The sequence below is a fragment of the Ylistrum balloti genome, unplaced genomic scaffold (assembly GCF_031769215.1).
Source record: "Ylistrum balloti isolate Yb309-2 unplaced genomic scaffold, AGI_CSIRO_Ybal_v1 Utg370126, whole genome shotgun sequence".
NCBI lineage: Eukaryota > Metazoa > Mollusca > Bivalvia > Pectinida > Pectinidae > Ylistrum > Ylistrum balloti.
The window spans coordinates 1,472,385-1,493,232 of NW_026782140.1; the positions used below are offsets into that span (position 1 = coordinate 1,472,385).

The 20,848-nt window shown below is 37.3% G+C and overlaps 1 protein-coding gene across 1 annotated transcript; it reads left to right on the plus strand.

Annotated features, from left to right (window-relative positions):
* Positions 1-5,058: 5,058 nt before the first annotated feature.
* On the plus strand, positions 5,059-17,516 carry LOC132550506 (uncharacterized). Its single transcript, XM_060214576.1, has 13 exons — positions 5,059-5,165; positions 6,071-6,296; positions 7,063-7,170; positions 7,852-7,953; positions 8,587-8,714; positions 9,789-9,921; positions 10,274-10,450; positions 12,181-12,377; positions 13,425-13,551; positions 14,220-14,519; positions 15,131-15,250; positions 15,502-15,659; positions 16,360-17,516. Exons 1-13 carry the CDS (start codon positions 5,059-5,061, stop codon positions 16,496-16,498), a joined length of 2,022 nt encoding a protein of 673 aa, XP_060070559.1. The 3' UTR covers positions 16,499-17,516.
* The last annotated feature ends 3,332 nt before the right edge of the window (positions 17,517-20,848 follow it).

Here is a 20,848-nt window from a genome sequence, read left to right on the forward strand (position 1 = left end):
TTTTTAAAGCGATAATTATTGGATAAAATATAAAGACAATTACTATGTTTAGTATCATTTTCCTTATATGGGTCAGATGACAGTTGATGTTTACTAAATGAAAAATCAGAACCACTCACTTCACTAATATTAATATCCGTGTGTGTATGTGAGTGTGTGTAGGGGGGAGTATGATGATGATGCTCAAAGACTAGAACGTCTTTGTGTCTTGAGTATGATGCTGATGCTGTAACCAAGGCTAGAATGTCTTTCTGTCCTGAGTATGATGCTGATGCTGTAACCAGGGCTAGAATGTCTTTCTGTCCTGAGTATGATGCTGAAGCTGTAACCAAGGCTAGAATGTCTTTCTGTACTGAGTATGATGCTGAAGCTGTAACCAGGGCTAGAATGTCTTGTTGTACTGAGTATGATGCTGATGCTGTAACCAGGGCTAGAATGTCTTTCTGTCCTGAGTATGATGCTGAAGCTGTAACCAAGGCTAGAATGTCTTTCTGTACTGAGTATGATGCTGAAGCTGTAACTAAGGCTAGAATGTCTTTCTGTACTGAGTATGATCAGATCTGACCTCTAGCCCAGTAAACTATCTCTCTTTCTCTCCCTCTCCCTCTCTCCCTCTCTCTCTCTCTCTCTCTCTCTCTCTCTCTCTCTCTCTCTCTCTCTCTCTCTCTCTCTCTCTCTCTCTCTCTCTCTCTCTCTCCATATTATTTACTCTCTCCATTTCAATACATTTTCGTATTTTTTTTTTCTCTCATTTTGTGGTATGTGGGGGTGTGAAAGTTTGTGTACTTGTATATCTAGTAATAATGATGATGATGATGATGATGATGATGATGACTATACAATGATAGGATGCATGAGGTGTACAAGTACTTTGATGTGTGGAGTGTGCAAGGTTGCTTATCTGTATGTTTAAAATGCTTTGAAAAATAAAATAAATTTTTTTTTAAAAAAAAAAACTAAGGCTAGAACGTCTTTCTGACTTGAGTATGATGCTGAAGCTGTAACCAAGACTAGAACGTCTTTCTGTCTTGAGTAAGGTGATGAAGCTGTAACCAAGACTAGAATGTCTTTCTGTCTTGAGTATGATGCTGAAGCTGTAACTAAGGCTAGAACGTCTTTCTGTCTTGAGTAAGGTGATGAAGCTGTAACCAAGACTAGAATGTCTTTCTGTCTTGAGTATGATGCTGAAGCTGTAACTAAGGCTAGAATGTCTTTCTGACTTGTAAGGTGATGAAGCTGTGATAGAATGTCTTTCTGTCTTGAGTATGATGCTGAAGCTGTAACTAAGGCTAGAACGTCTTTCTGACTTGAGTATGATGCTGAAGCTGTAACCAGGGCTAGAATGTCTTTCTGTCCTGAGTATGATGCTGAAGCTGTAACCAGGGCTAGAATACCTTTCTGTCCTGAGTATGATGCTGATGCTGTAACCAAGGCTAGAACGTCTTTCTGTCTCATTGAGAAATATTTAAAATGGATTTAAATTTTCACAATCAAAAACAGTTTGTATGCATTTTTGTCAAATGCGGAGACGGAGACAGCTCGACGACCCAAATCTCTCTCTTTGTGGTGTAACCATTCCAGTTGTAGAAAAAACCAAATTCCTAGGTGTAATATTCGACGGGAAATTGTCATTCCTTCCACATATATAATAGATTACCGTCAAATGCCTTAAAACACTGAATATTCTCAAGGAAGTGTCCCACATTGGTTGGGGAGCTGGTAGAAAAGTTTTGCTAAAATTTTATAGAGCTCTTATTAGATCAAAATTAGAGCACGGTTCCATTGTGTGTATATCTGCTAGACCTTCATATCTCCAATTAGACACTGTTCATCACCAGGGTCTGAGGCTCCCTTCCGGAGCTTTTAAGGCTACACCTACAGCAAGCCTCTATGTACAGGCTAACTAGCCATTACTATATAGCCGTCGAAATGAATTGGCTTTGCAATACACCATTCGACTAAAGTTAAATCCTTGAAATCCTGTCTTTTCACTTGTATTTGATCCCAATTATAAACATTTGTTTCAAAAGGAACCAAAGACCATTCATTTTACTGATTTTTAACCATTTATCAAACAATTTTAAAAGCTCAGTGGCAGGAGGAATGAAATCAATATACCGATAATAAAATGCGCTCCATAAAACCTATCATCGGTGAATGGTCTCCGTGCTATGAGACAACTACCAAACGAAGTTGTCCTTGCCCGTCTTCGGATGGAGTATACTTACCTTAAACATTCATATATACTCAATGGATAAAGAAACGCAGGTTAAACTTTGAAGATGATTCTAGGCAAGACGTCGAGGATATAATGTTCAATAATTTAAAGTAAGAATGAAGATTACTCCATACAGAAGAAACTGCAAAATGAACGAATTGTATCTGGTAAGTGATTTGGTAAGGCAAGGGTAAGAGAACACAGTAATCTGAAATCGAAATTGACTGTAGAAGCTGGCTAGTCAATACCGGATATGTCCCCAATTCGCTCTCTCCACAGCCCTGATTCTCCTATTCATTGAATTCATGAGTGAGTTTATCCCCCTCATTGGGATGTTGGCCTATTCTTCCAAGAGGGCTGCTCTAAGTTGGGCCAGAGTAACAGGGGGAGACTGGCGTCGTCGAACCTGTTTATCCAGCTGGTCCCAATATGGTATAGGTCGGGGCGGTATGGCGGTCAGTCCAGTGGGTGGATATTGTTGTTAGTGAGAAAGTCGCGACAGATCCAACTCCAAACCTATCCGTCTCTACTACGCAGCAATCGGCAAAACGTACAAAACGCCGATATACACGACGTCGAACGTCTGCTCGAAACAGGGTGAACCGGGACTCGTCAGTAAGCATGACCCGCCTCCACTGTCTCCATGGTAATATTCTGGGGGCATGTACCGCCACCCGAGCCATACGACGCTGGCGACGAGCAGTGGTAAGGGGGCAGACCTACAAACGGGTGACGTGCCCGCAGGCCAACTTCCCGCAATCGTTTCCTAACAGTTTTTGCATGAACATGACGGTTATGATTACCTATGGTACGAAGGGCAGATTCAGTGGCAGTAAGGTGCCGATTACGCAAATTCTCGAGACGAATAAACCTGTCCGGCGTTGTGACTTTACATGTGGACGCCTAGACTTAGGTCTATCAGCAACCCGCCCAGTTTCCCTAAGACGCGTAACAATACGTCCTTTGACCTTGCATAATCATCGCGATGGCCTGTAACCTGAAGAGCTGCTTCACCATTTTTCATTGTTTTTTAACAACGCTATCACAAGATATCGGAAATAATGTCACCCTGTTTATTTATCTCTTGAGTACATGTTGAATGGTGAAGATATCACCGATGCAGATGCTCTTTTTCATGAGCTATCCAAACTTGATTTGTCAGTTAAACTGTACATGATTCCCGATGCTGCTATTCACGCAATCGATGTCACCATTCCAAGTACAGTTAAAGCAGTCCCCGGTACAATGTCCCTGCATCAGGTTTTAAGCGATCGGGGAACATCCTCCATTAAGGTAAGATGCCTTTTGCAAAAGGCCACGTGAATGCGAATGTCTCGAGCTGAAAAAGGTTCACATTACTGAAGAAAATGAGGTAGAGCGTGTAAGTGAAGGTCCTACCAATATAGAAGAGGTAGCCTTTAGAAGTGACAAAGGCAGGTCTGCTGAAAATCAGGCTTGTCATGTGGAAGTCTCAATATCTTCAGCTGGGCTCATCCAGTTACTGCAAGAACCGGATCAATTTGGTAGGTGGTTTGTTGTTGAGTATGATGGGAGACCATATCCAGGCATTATACAGGATATAGATCATGATTCAGTTGAGGTCAAAACGATGCACTGCATAGGAAAGAACAGGGTTTTTTGGTCGTTGATTGATGGTGTTATTTGGTATATGTTTTCTAGCGTCATTACAATGACACCAGAACCCACCCAAGTAACCAAACGTCATTTCCAAGTAGATCCTGGTCTTTGGACTAACATTTGTAAACATTTAGATTTAGATTGAATTTTGGCAATGAGAAAGTTTTTACGTACTTTGTATGTAAACAATTTTTGTTGTTATTATTGATTCGATGTAAACACGTTTGTTGTTTCCTGTTATTTTTCATACATTGTGTTAGTTCCACAAGTTGATAAATAAGATTTCTAAATTTAATCAAAATGTATAATTAATTGTATTCTGTCGTCCAATTGTCTACAATGACCACAAATATCAGTACCAACACACGCTTTCCATACCGTAAGGATGGTGTCTTCACCGTCACAAATCTTAAAATTGTGCTGAATGAGACATTTGAATTTGCATTGTCTTAAAAACATATGTTGGGCAATGCATCAAAATATTGATATTTAGCAAAAGCAATGGAATAGTTTGAGATCAGCGTGTGTGTGTGTGTGGGGGGGGGGGGGCATATTTTTAGGCCAAACAATGGAAACTCCTGGAAAAAAAGTAGCTAAACTTTGATGTTATATGTTTTGTGATGGTCCTGATCATGTAGGTTATATAATATATTTATTGGTTACCATTGTTTCCAAAAGAAAATGTTATTTTAGTTATGTGTTATTGTGACGTTCAGATAAGTACCGTCATTTAAAGTAGAAGTCGTTTTAATATACTTTCACAATGTGAAATTACTGATATCTAAATCTTTTTAACTAAATAATGATATCATAGATGTATTATCAGTAACGAATCTTTATAAACATGCTTTTATACAAGAAACATTTCTTTACATCCAGAATTCGATATTTTGATAAAAATGATTTGTAGTGATATACCTTAATGTTCAGAATATCGATACGGGATATCAACAGTTGCATTTATTGAAAATATGACCGATTTACTTATACACTTTTAACGGATTGATACTTTAATGACGCACATTGATTATTAGTTTCATTGATACTGACAGCTAACTAGTAAACTGTATTCTACCCAAGTTCCTACATTATAAAGTGGGAGAATAGGCCATATGTGTGCCCTTTTCTGCTTTCCGGATTAAGACCCGCGGTTGGCTTTAGCTTTAGACAGACAAATATGGCCGCTTGCATCAAACTAAGCCATGGAACCTTGTAGAATTGTGTTTTTCAGTTCATTTCTTCTATTCGGTGTAATTGCAGAGGAACATTTGGCATCGAAGCTGAAGGCTGATGGATATGAAAGAATGAGGTAGCAACATTCTTTTATTTTTGCATCCGTTCGACTTACTCGCGTACCGAAATTGTTCTCGGTTAAGATAACAAGAGCACACTGCCTATAAATGATGTTTATTATAAACACAGTACAGTACAATAGTTGTTGTCATTATGTCGTATATGTCAAATGTCACTTAATCAAAATCCATGGAAGTAATTCAGATTTACCTTCCAATAAAAGACGCGATGTTTCTTTACCCCCTCCCCTCCCCCGCCATGATAACGACCGATCAGGTTATGGGCAGATTTTACACAACAGTACGTTACTTATTACCATATAAATGTATCAGCTCTTCCTGTCAGGAGTAAAGTGAGTTTGTGTCACGTAATGTTAGATTAATGACCGGACTTACATTTTACCATTGTTTGCATTTGCCAATTTTAGAAGTTGAACAATAAAATGGTTTAATTTGTGTGTAATAGACAAATCCCTTCAAACTCTCTTGAGCGAAAACTCGTTTTACCTGTCAAAACATACTCTCAAGAGTCTGCTTAATATGTATGCTCGGAAAAAAAATCTTGTGGAATAGACAGAAAAAGCCTTGTTAAACTTTAGAAATACATGTATACCTTTCACATTGCACAGAGGTGTTTTTTTTTTACCTCACTCTCCAATAACAAAAATATGTTGGAAGTCACTATGAACTGTAAACACTGCACCACCTTAACTGTCTTGTAAAATGTGTTTTGAAATGGATTACCTTATCCAATTATAACATTTTTACAGGATGCAACATTTCGCTTGTGAGTTATCTTCTCCTTACATGTTGTCTTTTCCTTTTGGAAAAGACAAATGTGTCATTGCCAGTTTGTTAATCAAAATAATATGCAAGACCATCATCATGTTTGAATTTTATCTGTAATCCAATATTTTTCCAGATGTGGATATTCGTTGAATACGCTGTGGACTGCAGAGCTTGCTCACTCTCCCTTTGCCTCCGCCCCGTTGATAGCCGATGTCAATGGAGATGGGTCTTTGGATGTTGTTGCTACACCATTTAGTGAAAGTATGTCCGTCATTGATGCCAAGACGGGAAAAGTCTTGTCAGAGTCCAAGTGGCCAGCTCTCAACCTTGATAGTTCCATATACGCCAGTCCGCTTCAGGTAAAGTCTACACAATCATGTTTCAAGTAGTTGAACCTATGTGAATTGAGAGAAAGATCCATGCAGTAGTTTCAGAAAAACAATGATAAATTGAACTGTATGTCATTCTATTAATCATAACATTAATGTTGCAAAATTATACACTTGTTACTCCCATAGGCAAATCATGGGTCTATACAATCTTTATTTATTTTACGACAACATAAAGTTAATATTTAACTTATACTGATCACTCTTGTTGATGTAAGTGTGCGAGGGGTGTTATTGTGAGAGGAAACCAGAGCACCTGGGGAAAACCCACTTGGTTGGGTAGGTGACCACTTACCTTTTCATGTTTGTACCGTGAATCAAATCCCAGACAGCTAGATGAAAGCCATTACTACTGCACCACCCAACCACCCAAATCATCCATTCTCGACATGTCAAATTATGTAACGTGCTTATCTTGATCTCACTAATGTGCTCCTTTCAGGGGAGGTAACACCTTTTTGTATACAGTCATAGATGGGTCAAGGCTGGTACATACATTTAGAAAAGAAATTCTGTCATATTATATCAAGGGCAAGTTACCATCTAGGGATATGGTTTGGAGCAATGGTCTTACAGTTAAAGTTAGGGCTTCAGAGCTGAAGTCATAGTGAGCTTTTAGGGTTGAAGTTAAGAGTGAGGATATTATGGTTTATGTTAAGTTTGAAAAAGAGCAGGGAATTAATGTAAAAATCACATGAACAGTAGAGTAATTTATTAAAATTTTCCTCACTTTCAGTTTGATGCTGATGCTGATGGAATGCTGGATCTCCTATTTACCATGTCTACTGGCGAGTTGCTGTTTTACCGACCAGATGGATCTAGACTTAAACATAAGAGATATCAGGTTAAGCCTTCGCTGATGAATTTTGATTAATATATAGAATATATATGGTCAGTGTCTTCAGATGTAAGCCTCTCTTGTCTTTTTAACCTCAGCCAAAATGAAGCTTATATTTTAAGACACTGTCTATATACAGAAGTGCATTCTATTTATTCCACAATGTTTATTAAAAATGCAGATTATCGAAACTTCAACAATTTGTTGTTCAGTCTTTGTTAACCTAATATTGATGTAAGGCTGAATTATGCCTGACAAAATACAAATAAAATTGATTATTAAAATAGTTATTCATATTTTAAATGTAATATTTAAATAAATCAGAAAGTAATTAGGTCAAAATAATGCACATTCCAAAATACAGCTGTTTTGCCATCACTTCCAAATACAGCAGAATTTTATGTGTTAGGTGTGTCTGACAGTGGCAGGACCAGGATAAATGTATAAAATTAACTTTTTCTTTTTGCAATATTGATATAATGGAGAAATATATATTTACTTTTCGTTGAAGCTGACACAAAAGATGTGTGAATGTGAAGAAATTTTAATTTTTTATTGTTCAACCCACAGTCAATTTCTCTCTTGGTAATTTCTTGTTGTCATCAGAGGCAGTGTGAAAGGATTGTTTAGTTCATCACTATATGTCTTACATCTGGCCTGTTAAAATATGGTTTTATTTTTTGACAGGTTGCCCCAGTTTTTGTGTCAAGAACCTGGTACTTGGACATGATATCTGTTCACCATAACGACATCAACAGATATGTCCAGACTGATCCCAAGAGTGTTCAGGTATATTTTTAAAATATGCTGGTCCTAGAGGGTGCAATACATTAAAAAAAAATATTTTCACAGTGTGCAGGAACATGATAAAAATATTCTAAGAGTGTGCAACTATAGTTTACAAATACTCTCATAGTGTACAGATATATTTTACACACTCCGGAATTTGTAAATGCAGTTTAGAAATATTAATCAGTGCTCCACATAGACTGTGTTTTAATACGTTTCTAACTTTGTTGCAAAAATGCATTATATCAACACTATTTCCCACTCTGAAGCAATGTTGATTAAAATTTGTTATTCATTCGAATAAAAGAGCAACAGTCATTTCAATTTATTAGGTTAAAAAACATCGAACAAGTAAGTGAATGACAATCCTATTTCATACTGGAAACTAAATATACTTGCATAGCAAAAATAAGATTTTATCCTTAAGGTTTGAAAAGTAAGGGTAGTTACCTATTAGTTAAAAAATATCAGGAGCACTGACTCATTAAATGTGTAGATATATTCTAAACTCCCTGGCCTGCATATTGAAAAAAGTATGAAAAAGTGAAATATGTACTTAAATTTTGTGTTGGGGGGGGATTAACGTGTACAATATGTAGGGTTGTACCAAAATATGAGTTTTCTTACACACAGGAAGACCACTATATAGCTGTGGACCCCCACATTCTGTCTACACCTGTACTAGCTGACCTGAACAGTGACGGGCGACTGGAGGAATTAGTTATACCAGTGTCCTACTTCTATGAGGAGGAGGACTACAGGTAAGGTATAGAGGTAACAGTGACAGGTGACTGGAGGAACTAGTTATACCAGTGTCCTACTTCTATGAGGAGGAGGACTACAGGTAAGGTTATATTGAGGTAACAGTGACAGGTGACTGGAGGAACTAGTTATACCAATGTTCTACTTCTGTATCGAGTACAGGTAAGGTTATATTGAGATAACAGTGACAGGTGACTGGAGGAACTAGTTATACCAATGTTCTACTTCTGTGTGGAGTACAGGTAAGGTTATATTGAGGTAACAGTGACAGGTGACTGGAGGAACTAGTTATACCAATGTTCTACTTCTGTATGAGGAGGAGGTACAGGTAAGGTTATATTGAGGTAACAGTGACAGGTGGCTGGTTATATTGAGATAACAGTGACAGGTGACTAGTTATACCAGTGTTCTACTTCTGTGTGGAGTACAGGTAAGGTTATATTGAGGTAACAGTGACAGGTGACTGGAGGAACTAGTTATACCAGTGTTCTACTTCTGTGTGGAGTACAGGTAAGGTTATATTGAGGTAACAGTGACAGGTGACTGGAGGAACTAGTTATACCAATGTTCTACTTCTGTGTGGAGTACAGGTAAGGTTATATTGAGGTAACAGTGACAGGTGATTGGAATTAGGTTGAAATTATTTTCTCAATGTTGCGCTTCACCAATAGGTTGTGTGATGGTCTGAGATTTGGACATACAAATTTGTATCCTGTATTTGTGTCATTCAGGCAACACAAGTAGCAACAGACAGGCTTTTTTATTCTAATATGTTTTAATTTATTGTTAATAACTTCTAAATAATAGTTATACAGAAATAATTCAGAAATAATAATCACTATTGATCAGTTAATCTATCATTATGTAGTTTTGTGTATATATATGCTTTCTTGTCCATGAAACATGTTTGTTTATTTAAAGATGATTTGTTTATTTGATAAAACAGTTGCAGTGCCTCTGTCACATGAAATACATTTTTTTACATTTGTTGTCCTTTATCCTATTGGGTAATTGAATAGAGAAACCTTGAAAGAATGCTTAGTACATATAGAAGCCACATCATGTCTGTGCAGGTTTCCTCAGCAGCTGGAGAAACACAAGATGAGCAACTTCACTGAGTTAGAGCGATATGTTGTGGCTGGTGTTACAGTGGTCAACCTAACATCTTTGACCCCACTCTGGACGAAGGTGCTGGACCTTACCCAGGTAAAACTTATTGTGACGCCTCACAAATTTATAATGAAACTGTAGTAAGAATGGGTGTTTCGACTGATGATAACTATAGCCTGAAAGTATACAGATTCACTCTCTGGAATCACTATATTACAAGTGGTGTAATATATATCAAGTATATTAAAGAGTAGAAGCCAATCAATATTGTGATTCTACATCTTAATAGTCTTATTTATCCTCCTGTCACCCTGCATAGTTCTGGGTATCCAGGCGGACTGAGGAAATATCATCCAACTTCTAATAGGCTTACCCAGCTCTATCTTCTATATATCATGAATGATACAATGTATATATATATATGTGTGTGTAATCTTTGTTTTTCAAGGTTGTGTCTGTATTTCCGGCCTATAATCTGTTCTCTCCAACTGTTGCTGACCTTGACAGTGAAGGTGGTACTCTAGAGGTTGTTCTGGGAACATCAGCTGGAAGGGTGTATGTATTTGACCATCAAGGAGCCATGAGGAAGGGCTGGCCGATCACAGTCAACAGTGTCCATGGTCAGGTATGTACACCAGTTCGTGATGAATCAGGTTTGTGATATCAGGTATGTACACCAGTTCCTGATGAATCAGGTCTGTGATATCAGGTATGTATGAATCAGGTCTGTGATATCAGGTATGTACACCAGTTCCTGATGAATCAGGTCTGTGATATCAGGTATGTAAAGTAGTTCCTGATGAATCAGGTCTGTGATATATTGTGATAAACTGTTGATGGATGTTGCTTACACGGAGTGATTTGTAATTTTTAGTCCACCATCATCAGATTGTTTGTTGTCTGTGCGTCCGTCTGTCTGTCCATAAACAATTTTTGTAATCACTATTGCTTGAGAAATATTGGATGGATCTTTCTCAAGTTTCATATGTAAGTTCCCATTTGTTCCGAACTGTGCCTGTTTTATTTTGGGACTGGTCAGAAGGGAAAAAATAGCTTCCAGGCCATTTTGAATTTGGAATGAAAGATTATCATTGCTGTTTCTGCAAAAGCATAGTAAAATTGATTATCATTAAGAGCAAAAACAGAGAAGTGAAAAGAAGGGATTCAACTTTCAAAGAGCATATAAAGATCAAACAATGGTGGGTGGCAAGATCCCTCTGGGATTTCTTGTTTTCATTGATGTTTCACAAGAAAATCAGTTTTGATTCAAGAAAAAATAGTAAACAGTAAAAATTAATTGTTTTTTATACATAATAAAACTTAAATGTTTTGAAGTTGGTTATATGGATGCTTTCGTGTTTATGACTATATATAGTTGATGACACAATATTTCTACCTGAACAAACAACAAATACCAAAACACAAGTGTAAATGAAAAGTTGTTTTTTTTTTTATTTTTAAACAAAATATTTTCATTCATGAACAAAACATAACTTTAAATAGAAATTAATGAGAAATTGATCCTTCATGTCACATGGTATATGTATTTTACGGGTCGGTTTTAAAAGAAACGACGCGCAGCATTAAAGTGGTCTTCACATGTTGCAGTAATTATTTGAAGGCTGATGCATAAACGTTATAGGCACTAATGAATTCAAAAGAAAGCAAATCAATATCATAATGTATTCTGTCCAGAAACGACAGCACTAACATCACACATCTTCGGTCGTAGAAATTATAAGGGTGTTTGCCAATGTTCTGACAATGGCTAGTCTAAATCAGTCCGAGAAGGCATGAATGACAGATAGATCACTGTGTTTCTCATGCTTTTATGCTTAAACCTAAAAAGTGAGGCTTTCGGAATGAGTGAAATCATCCAACAAGTGACAGGATTTCCTCCGATTGTTTTCCAAATTCCGTGAATTAGACGTAAATAAATGTCATTACCACAATGGCATCAGTGAACATCACACAACGTCCCATTATCTTTGATAGATATCATGGCTTGTAAGTCAGCAATTCAATTTTTATCAAGTAGCACTCTTGGTTGAAATGTGTGAAATTTTGTCACAGGGCGAAAATACCTGTACAGCACAAATAAATGTTTTGCCCGAATCATGAGGTGTCATCATAGCTAACGGTCCGTGAAAAAAACTTTGATACATCGAAACCTTCAATTTATAAAACTTTGATTCATAAGGGGATAAGTTAGTAATAATACATAGGAATAAAATTGGGGACCAGACAAAAACTTTCAGGATTTCAAATCATCAAAGTTTGATTCATACAAGTTTGACAGTATGATGGTAGGAAATGTTATTGGCTAAAAAGTAAAGTGATCTTTCTCTTTTGTAGATCACCGTGGCAGACATTACAGGTGATGACAGATTAGATATAGTTGTCGTGGATACTGGTGGAAATGTGCTTTGTTTTAGTGTAGATGGAGACACTGTCTGGGAGGCAGAAATATCAGGTACTTCATCTCCAGGCAGTCGTCTGTACAACTTCAATGGAGACACGGCCCTAGATGTCATCATCACTACCAATGATGGGTAAGATTAGAGTTTAACAGAACCGAGTATGAACCATGACCTCTGACAGGTAGATGTGTATAACAGAACCGAGTATGAACCATGACCTCTGACAGGTAGAAGTGTATAACAGAACTGAGTATGAACCAGGTAGAAGTGTTATGTACCGTTACCTCTGACAGGTAGAAGTGTATAACAGAACCGAGTATGAACCATGACCTCTGACAGGTAGATGTGTATAACAGAACCGAGTATGTACCGTTACCTCTGACAGGTAGAAGTGTATAACAGAACTGAGTATGAACCATTACCTCTGACAGGTAGAAGTGTATAACAGAACCGAGTATGTACCGTTACCTCTGACAGGTAGAAGTGTATAACAGAACTGAGTATGAACCATTACCTCTGACAGGTAGAAGTATATAACAGAACCGAGTATGTACCGTTACCTCTTGACAGGTAGAAGTGTATAACAGAACCGAGTATGAACCATGGCCTCTGACAGGTAGAAGTGTATAACAGAACTGAGTATGAACCATTACCTCTGACAGGTAGAAGTGTATAACAGAACCGAGTATGAACCATGACCTCTGACAGGTAGAAGTGTATAACAGAACCGAGTATGAACCGTTACCTCTGACAGGTAGAAGTGTATAACAGAACTGAGTATGAACCATTACCTCTGACAGGTAGAAGTGTATAACAGAACCGAGTATGAACCATGACCTCTGACAGGTAGAAGTGTATAACAGAACCGAGTATGAACTGTTACCTCTGACAGGTAGAAGTGTATAACAGAACCGAGTATGAACCATGACCTCTGACAGGTAGAAGTGTATAACAGAACCGAGTATGAACCATGACCTCTGACAGGTAGAAGTGTATAACAGAACGGAGTATGAACCATGACCTCTGACAGGTAGAAGTGTATAACAGAACCGAGTATGAACCATGACCTCTGACAGGTAGATGTGTTGAATTCTAAATTCTCAGTCTGTTATAACTGCTTTGTACTTGTACAATACAATTATATTATTTCTTATTGTGCTTTTTTGTTGTATAATTTAGAAATATTTTTGCTCTGGATGGAAAGAATGGATCTACCTTACCAGGCTGGCCAATCAGAACAGGACGAACTTTGACCTCTGATATCCTTATAACTAAGTTGTCTACCACTCACTCTGCCCCAGACATGGTAATAACAAAACCTGGGAAAACACCCTAAGACATCCAAGTTTTAGTAATTAAATTTACAGAATATGTTTCATCAAATATTGAATGTATAGGATACATTTAGAATGATTTGGCAGTCCTATTATTTTCTGCTGATCCTAGGTACAGCTAGTCCATGGGAACTAGACATATATATATATTTCGTTATCTTCTCTGTAAAAATATAACTTGGTATTTTATTTTGTGCTATTTTTGTTAATATTACCAGTATATAGTACACCTTGTATCAGATATACACAGTGTAGTGCTAAACGTAATAAAACAGAACTTGACTGTTTATCATGTGTATGACTTTTTCAGGACTGTTTATCATGTGTATGACTTTTTCAGGACTGTTTATCATGTGTATGACTTTTTCAGGACTGTTTATCATGTGTATGACTTTTTCAGGACTGTTTATCATGTGTATGACTTTTTCAGGACTGTTTATCATGTGTATGACTTTTTCAGGACTGTTTATCATGTGTATGACTTTTTCAGGACTGTTTATCATGTGTATGACTTTTTCAGGACTGTTTATCATGTGTATGACTTTTTCAGGACTGTTTATCATGTGTATGACTTTTTCAGGACTGTTTATCATGTGTATGACTTTTTCAGGTATGTTTATCATGTGTATGACTTTTTCAGGTATTCTTGACCGATGATGGGTCTTTACATGTTGTATCAACTACTTTGGATTGTAAGACCCAATACCCTCTCGGGGAATCATCATTGGTTCAGATCTTGTCACATGATCTTGTAGACAAAGCTGAAGGGATGGAGCTTGTAATTGCCACAAACGATGGAACTATTATTTGTCTTGGCTCAGAGAATGAAGTGGAGGATCCATTTACTAGAATAGATGAGGACAATGTAAGGGAAACACACCTGCGATCTCTACAGTCCAACATCAAATCAGCCAATGACTTCTCATATGCAGAAAATAAGGTAAATATGATGAGTACATGTTTTTATGCCCCAGCCATTTTATTAGGAGGGATATAGAGTTTTGCCAATGTTCCCCCCCATCATATTGTGTCCCATTTCGTCCCCTCACATCATGCTTGTTCCTGTTTCAAATCAGTGTCATATCTGTGGAATCTCTCAACAGATTTTGTAAATATTTACCTCATGGTATCATGACATCAGACTCTAAACTTCATCAGGTTTGAATTGGAGCAGGATGATTCATATCACATATGCATATTACATACTTAATATGAATATAATGTAGATATTTACTTGTAATGCAGGCATTTTTTTTTGGGGGGAGGGGTTGGGGGTAGGGGGGAGGGTCTGAGGAATAGGTAAAAACCCATGTAACTTTTCAGATTTTTTTCATGTAAAAAAAACATATTCTATGAGACTACCATCAGTGATTGTCAGCATTGTCTGGTTAGCCAAACTGACACAAGAAGGATTTGACATAATAAAGTATCACATTGATATATTTATGATATGGTTGATGTTATAGAATATCGCATTGATGTAATAATCATGACATAGTGTATTTTTTAGACATTATTACTATAGTATTATATGGTCTCTGTACTCAACAGCTTGGTGTCTACGTCACCTGGTTTACAAAGTCAGAAGGGGAGGTAACTGGTGGAAAGTTTACTGTACAGTTTGAGATAATTGATCCAACAGGCAACACGAACAATGCTTACAAGATCAAGGTACTTATATTGACTGAGTCCATTAAAAACATTTAGTAGGTATGGATCGGCATATACAAACTGAAGTGGTCCTAATATGGTAAAAGTTGCCACTAATTCAACCTACTGTAGTGATCACTGGCTCAACATACAATAAAGATTCATTTCCTATATTTTTACAAAATCAGGATATAAAACCTTGGTGTGAAGATAAAATTGTGTTCAAACTGTGGTGATATTGTTTTAGATTATTCTCTCTGAATTAAATCCAGGTGTACTTCGGCAGCAATTTACTGTTTTCTGATGAATATGATCGACCAGGAGAATACAGTGTCATTGTTCCAGTTTGGGAAGAGCCAAGGCTTGGTCATGTGACAGTAATCATGACTAATCAGCATGGTCAGATTTTCCAGGATACCTATCCATTAAGGTATGTAGATTACTTATCATTTAGAGATCTGGGAAAGAGGGTGTTGTCCTACAAGGCCAAGAGTATAATGCTCGGTCGTCATCCGTCGTCATCTGTCGTGCAACGTGTGTTAACTTTTGACATTTCAAACCCATCAGTGGGATTGAGCTCAGACTTGCATGAAATGATCCTGAGATGATCCTGACCAAATGGCCATAATTGCCGCCATCTTGAAAAACATATTTCAAACTTTTCTCCAGTTCCAAAGGTGCCATTGAGCTAAAATTTGGTGGGAATGTTAAGGAAAGGTAGCCAATAAAGTGTTCTTATTTTTGGACCTTGTCAAAACATTGATATGGCATCAAGAGAGGCCATTTTACAATATGATTGCACAATCATGGTTTTCCGGTGCAACACCTATTTCAAATTTTCACCAGTTGGATTGAGCTCGAATTTTACTGTCCAAAAATAGGTAACACCTGTTACAGTTACCTACTCCTTACCAAAATTAGCCATAAGCCAAGGCAGGAAATTCAATGTTAATATAAAGAAACAAATGTCAGTTATGGTCCTCTTGGTCTCCCAGTACAGATTTCCCGATAGTTAAGTTGGAGTAACTGAGATAAAAGCTATAGACTAGTAACAAAAACAAGTGAACACTGTTACCATAATCTTGTATTAAAGCTATAACTTTTACTGATGATGGTTTTTCTCTTCCCAGATTTAACACCCTTGTGATGGAGGACCTACAGTGGTTGTTGCTAGCTCCCTTCATTGCCATGGTGATAATACTATTAGTAATACATGGATTTCCCGCCAAAGACTTACTACCCTACACAAATCAGTCCAAAGGCAGTTGACACCTAACAGACTATAGCCATCAACTTGTTTATTTTGTGTGTTATTTAAGTGGTTGTCATCACATGATGTCTTGATGGAATACAAACATCATCATGTTTGAGAATGGAAAGTGCTGTTTTCTGAATGTGTCTTGAGAGCTCAATGGCTGGCTTAGATACACTGTTCTTGTCATAGCCACATGTATTGGAGACCAGCGAGATAATGTGCTACATTATCTGTATCACTCATTCTTTTATCTATCTCACTGCATATTTGGGTTTTTTCCTCCTAAACTTTTGAAATTCTTATTTGCTTGAAACTCCTCTATAAAACTAATGCTGACTTAAGATTTATTTTTAGTTTACTTCATGTAAAATTGAGGGTATTATGATTTTTATTTCTAGTGAGGATTTGTATGGGAGAGCTCTGTGAGGGAGTAGTAAGATTAATGTTCTACTGTATGGGAGAAATTTATACACGTGTTTAGGAGAGTTCAGTGGAGGAGAGGGATGAGAGATTTATATTGAGGGTCTGTATGGGAAAATTACACTGTGTGTCTGTATGGGATTGTTCTTCTGTAGATTGGTACAAGAGATTTCAGGATGGAAGAGTTGTTCAAAGAGACATATTGATTTCCTTTGCAAAATATCGTAATTTTCATGTTTTTTTTTTTTTCAAGTTTAACTTTTCATATTTTCCACTTTGACGTTTTTGTTATCCCCGAAATATTAAGATGATGTCCCTTTTTTAATATGATTATTTTGATAATGAATGGACAGACGCCTCTTATGGTGAATTTAGTTGTCTAAAGAATCTTTTGTCATTTTTTTAGCTTCAGGTATATATGCTTAAAACAGAAAAGGGAATTGGCAACAGATTTTAAAATGTTCATCAAAAATCAGAATTTTGTATTTATCATACCAAACAAATTACAATACCGGTATGTAAATTTGTGTATGTGATGAATGAGAGAGAAATAATCTTTGTTTTCACTAAAACTTGTTCATGGACATTTTCCATTAATATTTATTGGTTGTTACTAACTCAAAACTTTTTTTAATACATTTTTTTACTCTGATAATGTTTGTTTCTTGGGTATTTACAATCAGTTCTCATGGTGGATGGACTTGTTATGTCTCGCCACACTGGTCATCATCTAGAACATTTCCTGCTGGTGCTACATCTCCTGGGTCTATGGTAATCCAGAGACACAACTAATCACACATTGTCTGTACTTGTTTAGGAGAAAAATTTATACCATTGTTACATTCAACACAACTGCCATCTTAAAAGACTCTGATTGATAAGTTATGTGTATAGTCCAATCATACCAAGTATGGACCCAAATTAATAGGTTGTGTGTATGATCCCATCATACCAAGTATGGACTCCCAATTAAAAAGCTGTGTTTATTGTCCCATCAAATACTCAACAAAAAAAAGAAATGCACAAAGTCCCCCCTGCAGTACACCTTAGCTGTTAAGAAATAATGGAATCTACCCTAAAATCAGCCAAGGGTGATAATGTCATTGTCTGATTTTGTAAGCTTCTTTAGTCCAAATCATGTGGCGTGATCAAGGCAAGCCAGATTTTTTCAAACAAATAATTACAACAGATACTCGAAGTTCAGCCACATTAATTCTCCACGTTGAAATTTTGATTTTGCCTTTGACCGAAATGCAACTCTTAATGCAAATTCAGAGAGGTGGAGCAATTGCCATGTTGATGGATGGTCATAGCCAAACTGCTGTCACATGACATGTCCCAGGATCGGCGGTTTGCATGTAAAGACCGCACAACAAGACAGGGCGATTCGATTGTCGCACTTGCACAACAGATTCAAGACTGCTGTAGAGACTGCTTCGCATGCCTTAGGTACTTATGGCAAACCCATTAGTGCTCAAACTGCCAGGAACCGCTTGCGTGCCGAGAGAATCATGGCATGCTGACCTTATGTCGGGCCACATCTGACACCACTGAAGTAGCAAGTATTTCTCTTGACTGGATGTACAGACATGGTCTAAATGGGTTTGGGATGCGTCGTAGAAAGCATGTGATGTACACAAACGAGTCTAGATTCTGTCTGTATCGCTCAGACGGAAGAAAAAGAGTATATCGTAGACAAGGTGAGTGTTTGCCAATGCATGCATGGTTGAAAGCAATAGATTTGGTGGGGCTTCTGTAATGGCTTGGGTTTGGGGAGGCATCTTCCATGGAGTAAAATCCCCATACATGGTCCTGGATCCAAACCTCAATGCCATTCGATACAGAGACCAGATCCTTCAACCATATGTCCTTCTACTTCTCAGACGTTATAGCCTAATTTTCCAGCAAGACAATGCTTGATCATATGTTGCCAGAGTCTGTCTTGATTTTCTCACAGCAAACAATGTTCAGCCTCTGGAATGGCCCTCATATAGCTCTGTCATGTCTCCCATTGAACATCTGTGGGATGAGCTTGACAGGCGTATTAGGAAACGTCAAAATCCCCCAACTAACTGCGCCCAGTTGATCGCAGCATTAACACAAGAATGGAACAACATTCCCTTAAGGCAAATTATTGTTCTCATGAATTCAATGAGTAGGAGAATCCATGCCCACACCAGGTACTGAAGTGTCGTTTTGTTTTTCACAGGTATCCCACTTTGAGTACCTACTGACGACACGAGTGACTTCACACAGACATTTCCTTTACATTATTGTAAAGAGGAGACTTGTCCCTTCACATCAATATAAAGTTTTGTATAAATTTCCCAAAATACCATAGGCCATTTTTATAATTTAACTGTGTGTTTCTTTTTTAGTTGAGTATATAAAGGAAGAACTGTGATTAATGGGTTGTGTTTATGGTCTAGTAATAATAGAATTCCTGATATGTATCATATTCAAGATGGCTGCCATTTGTTCTGAACATTGTCACAAAACAGGATAAATTGGCCCATCAGATTAATGTTGTGCTTTGTGCTCCAGGTACTGTTCCTTAGTCCTATAGATAATCGGTTGTTTTTTGTCTGCCAGATGTGTTGTGCTTGGTCCACCAGATAATATGTTATTTCTGGTATTTTTGTTTCTGATGTTTTTATTGATTACTTTTTGTTCTTTTTGGAGATATTTCTGCAGTTCTGATATATAGCTGAGTTTCTAATAAAACTATTCATACAGGACTGCCATCAGAAAATCAGGAAAAAAACCAGTTTCTATGTCTGCAGTTTTTGTTGCAACTGATGACAGTGATGTACATGAAGGGGTGATTTAGACCAAATCTATGGCCTCTAAAACTACTTTTTCAAGCCAAAATTATCAAAATCTTATTTCATTTTTTCACTTTTTTATTATGGACTCTTTTCAAATAATGAAATTTAGGCCATGAAATATTGTTATAGTGACTGAATATCCAATCTCGGGGAAATCCAGAGCACACCGTTTCTATATCTACTATTGGACCACATATTACAATATTTTGTATATTTATATTTGCAAGTAAAGCACAGCCATTGATGAGCATCAAACAATGTTACTTGTATAAAAAATGAGTATAAAACCTATCAAACACTTGTTACATCCAACAGGTACACATCAATCCTTACTGTATCCATACTGACAGGTATGCATCAATCCTTTCTGTATCCATACTGACAGGTACTGAGAGTAAAACGAACATTTCTCACATAGGCACACATTGTTACTCACATAGGTACACCAATTCTCATCAACATACCTTGTCACTCACATAGGTACACATTGTTACTCACATAGGCACACATTGTTACTCACATAGGCACACATTGTTACTCACATAGGTACACCAATTCTCATCAACATACCTTGTCACTCACATAGGTACACATTGTTACTCACATAGGTACACCAATTCTCATCAACATACCTTGTCACTCACATAGGTACACATTGTTACTCACATAGGTACACCAAGTCTCATTAACATACTTTGTCACTCACATAGGTACACATTGTTACTCACATAGGTACACCAATTCTCATTAACATACCTTGTCACTCACATAGGTACACATTGTTACTCACATAGGTACACCAATTCTCATTAACATACCTTGTCACTCACATAGGTACACATTGTTACTCACATAGGTACACCAAGTCTCATTAACATACCTTGTCACTCACATAGGTACACATTGTTACTCACATAGGTACACCAATTCTCATTAACATACCTTGTCACTCACATAGGTACACATTGTTACTCACATAGGTACACCAATTCTCATTAACATACCTTGTCACTCACATAGGTACACATTGTTACTCACATAGGTACACCAATTCTCATTAACATACCTTGTCACTCACATAGGTACACATTGTTACTCACATAGGTACACCAAGTC

Coding starts and splice junctions, on each gene's coding strand:
- LOC132550506 (XM_060214576.1), top strand. CDS start 5,059: ATGGAACCTTGTAGAATTGTGTTTTTCAGTTCATTTCTTCTATTCGGT. Junction 7,954..8,586: donor CTGATCCCAAGAGTGTTCAG/GTATATTTTTAA, acceptor TCTTACACACAG/GAAGACCACTATATAGCTGT. Junction 13,552..14,219: donor CTCACTCTGCCCCAGACATG/GTAATAACAAAA, acceptor TGACTTTTTCAG/GTATTCTTGACCGATGATGG.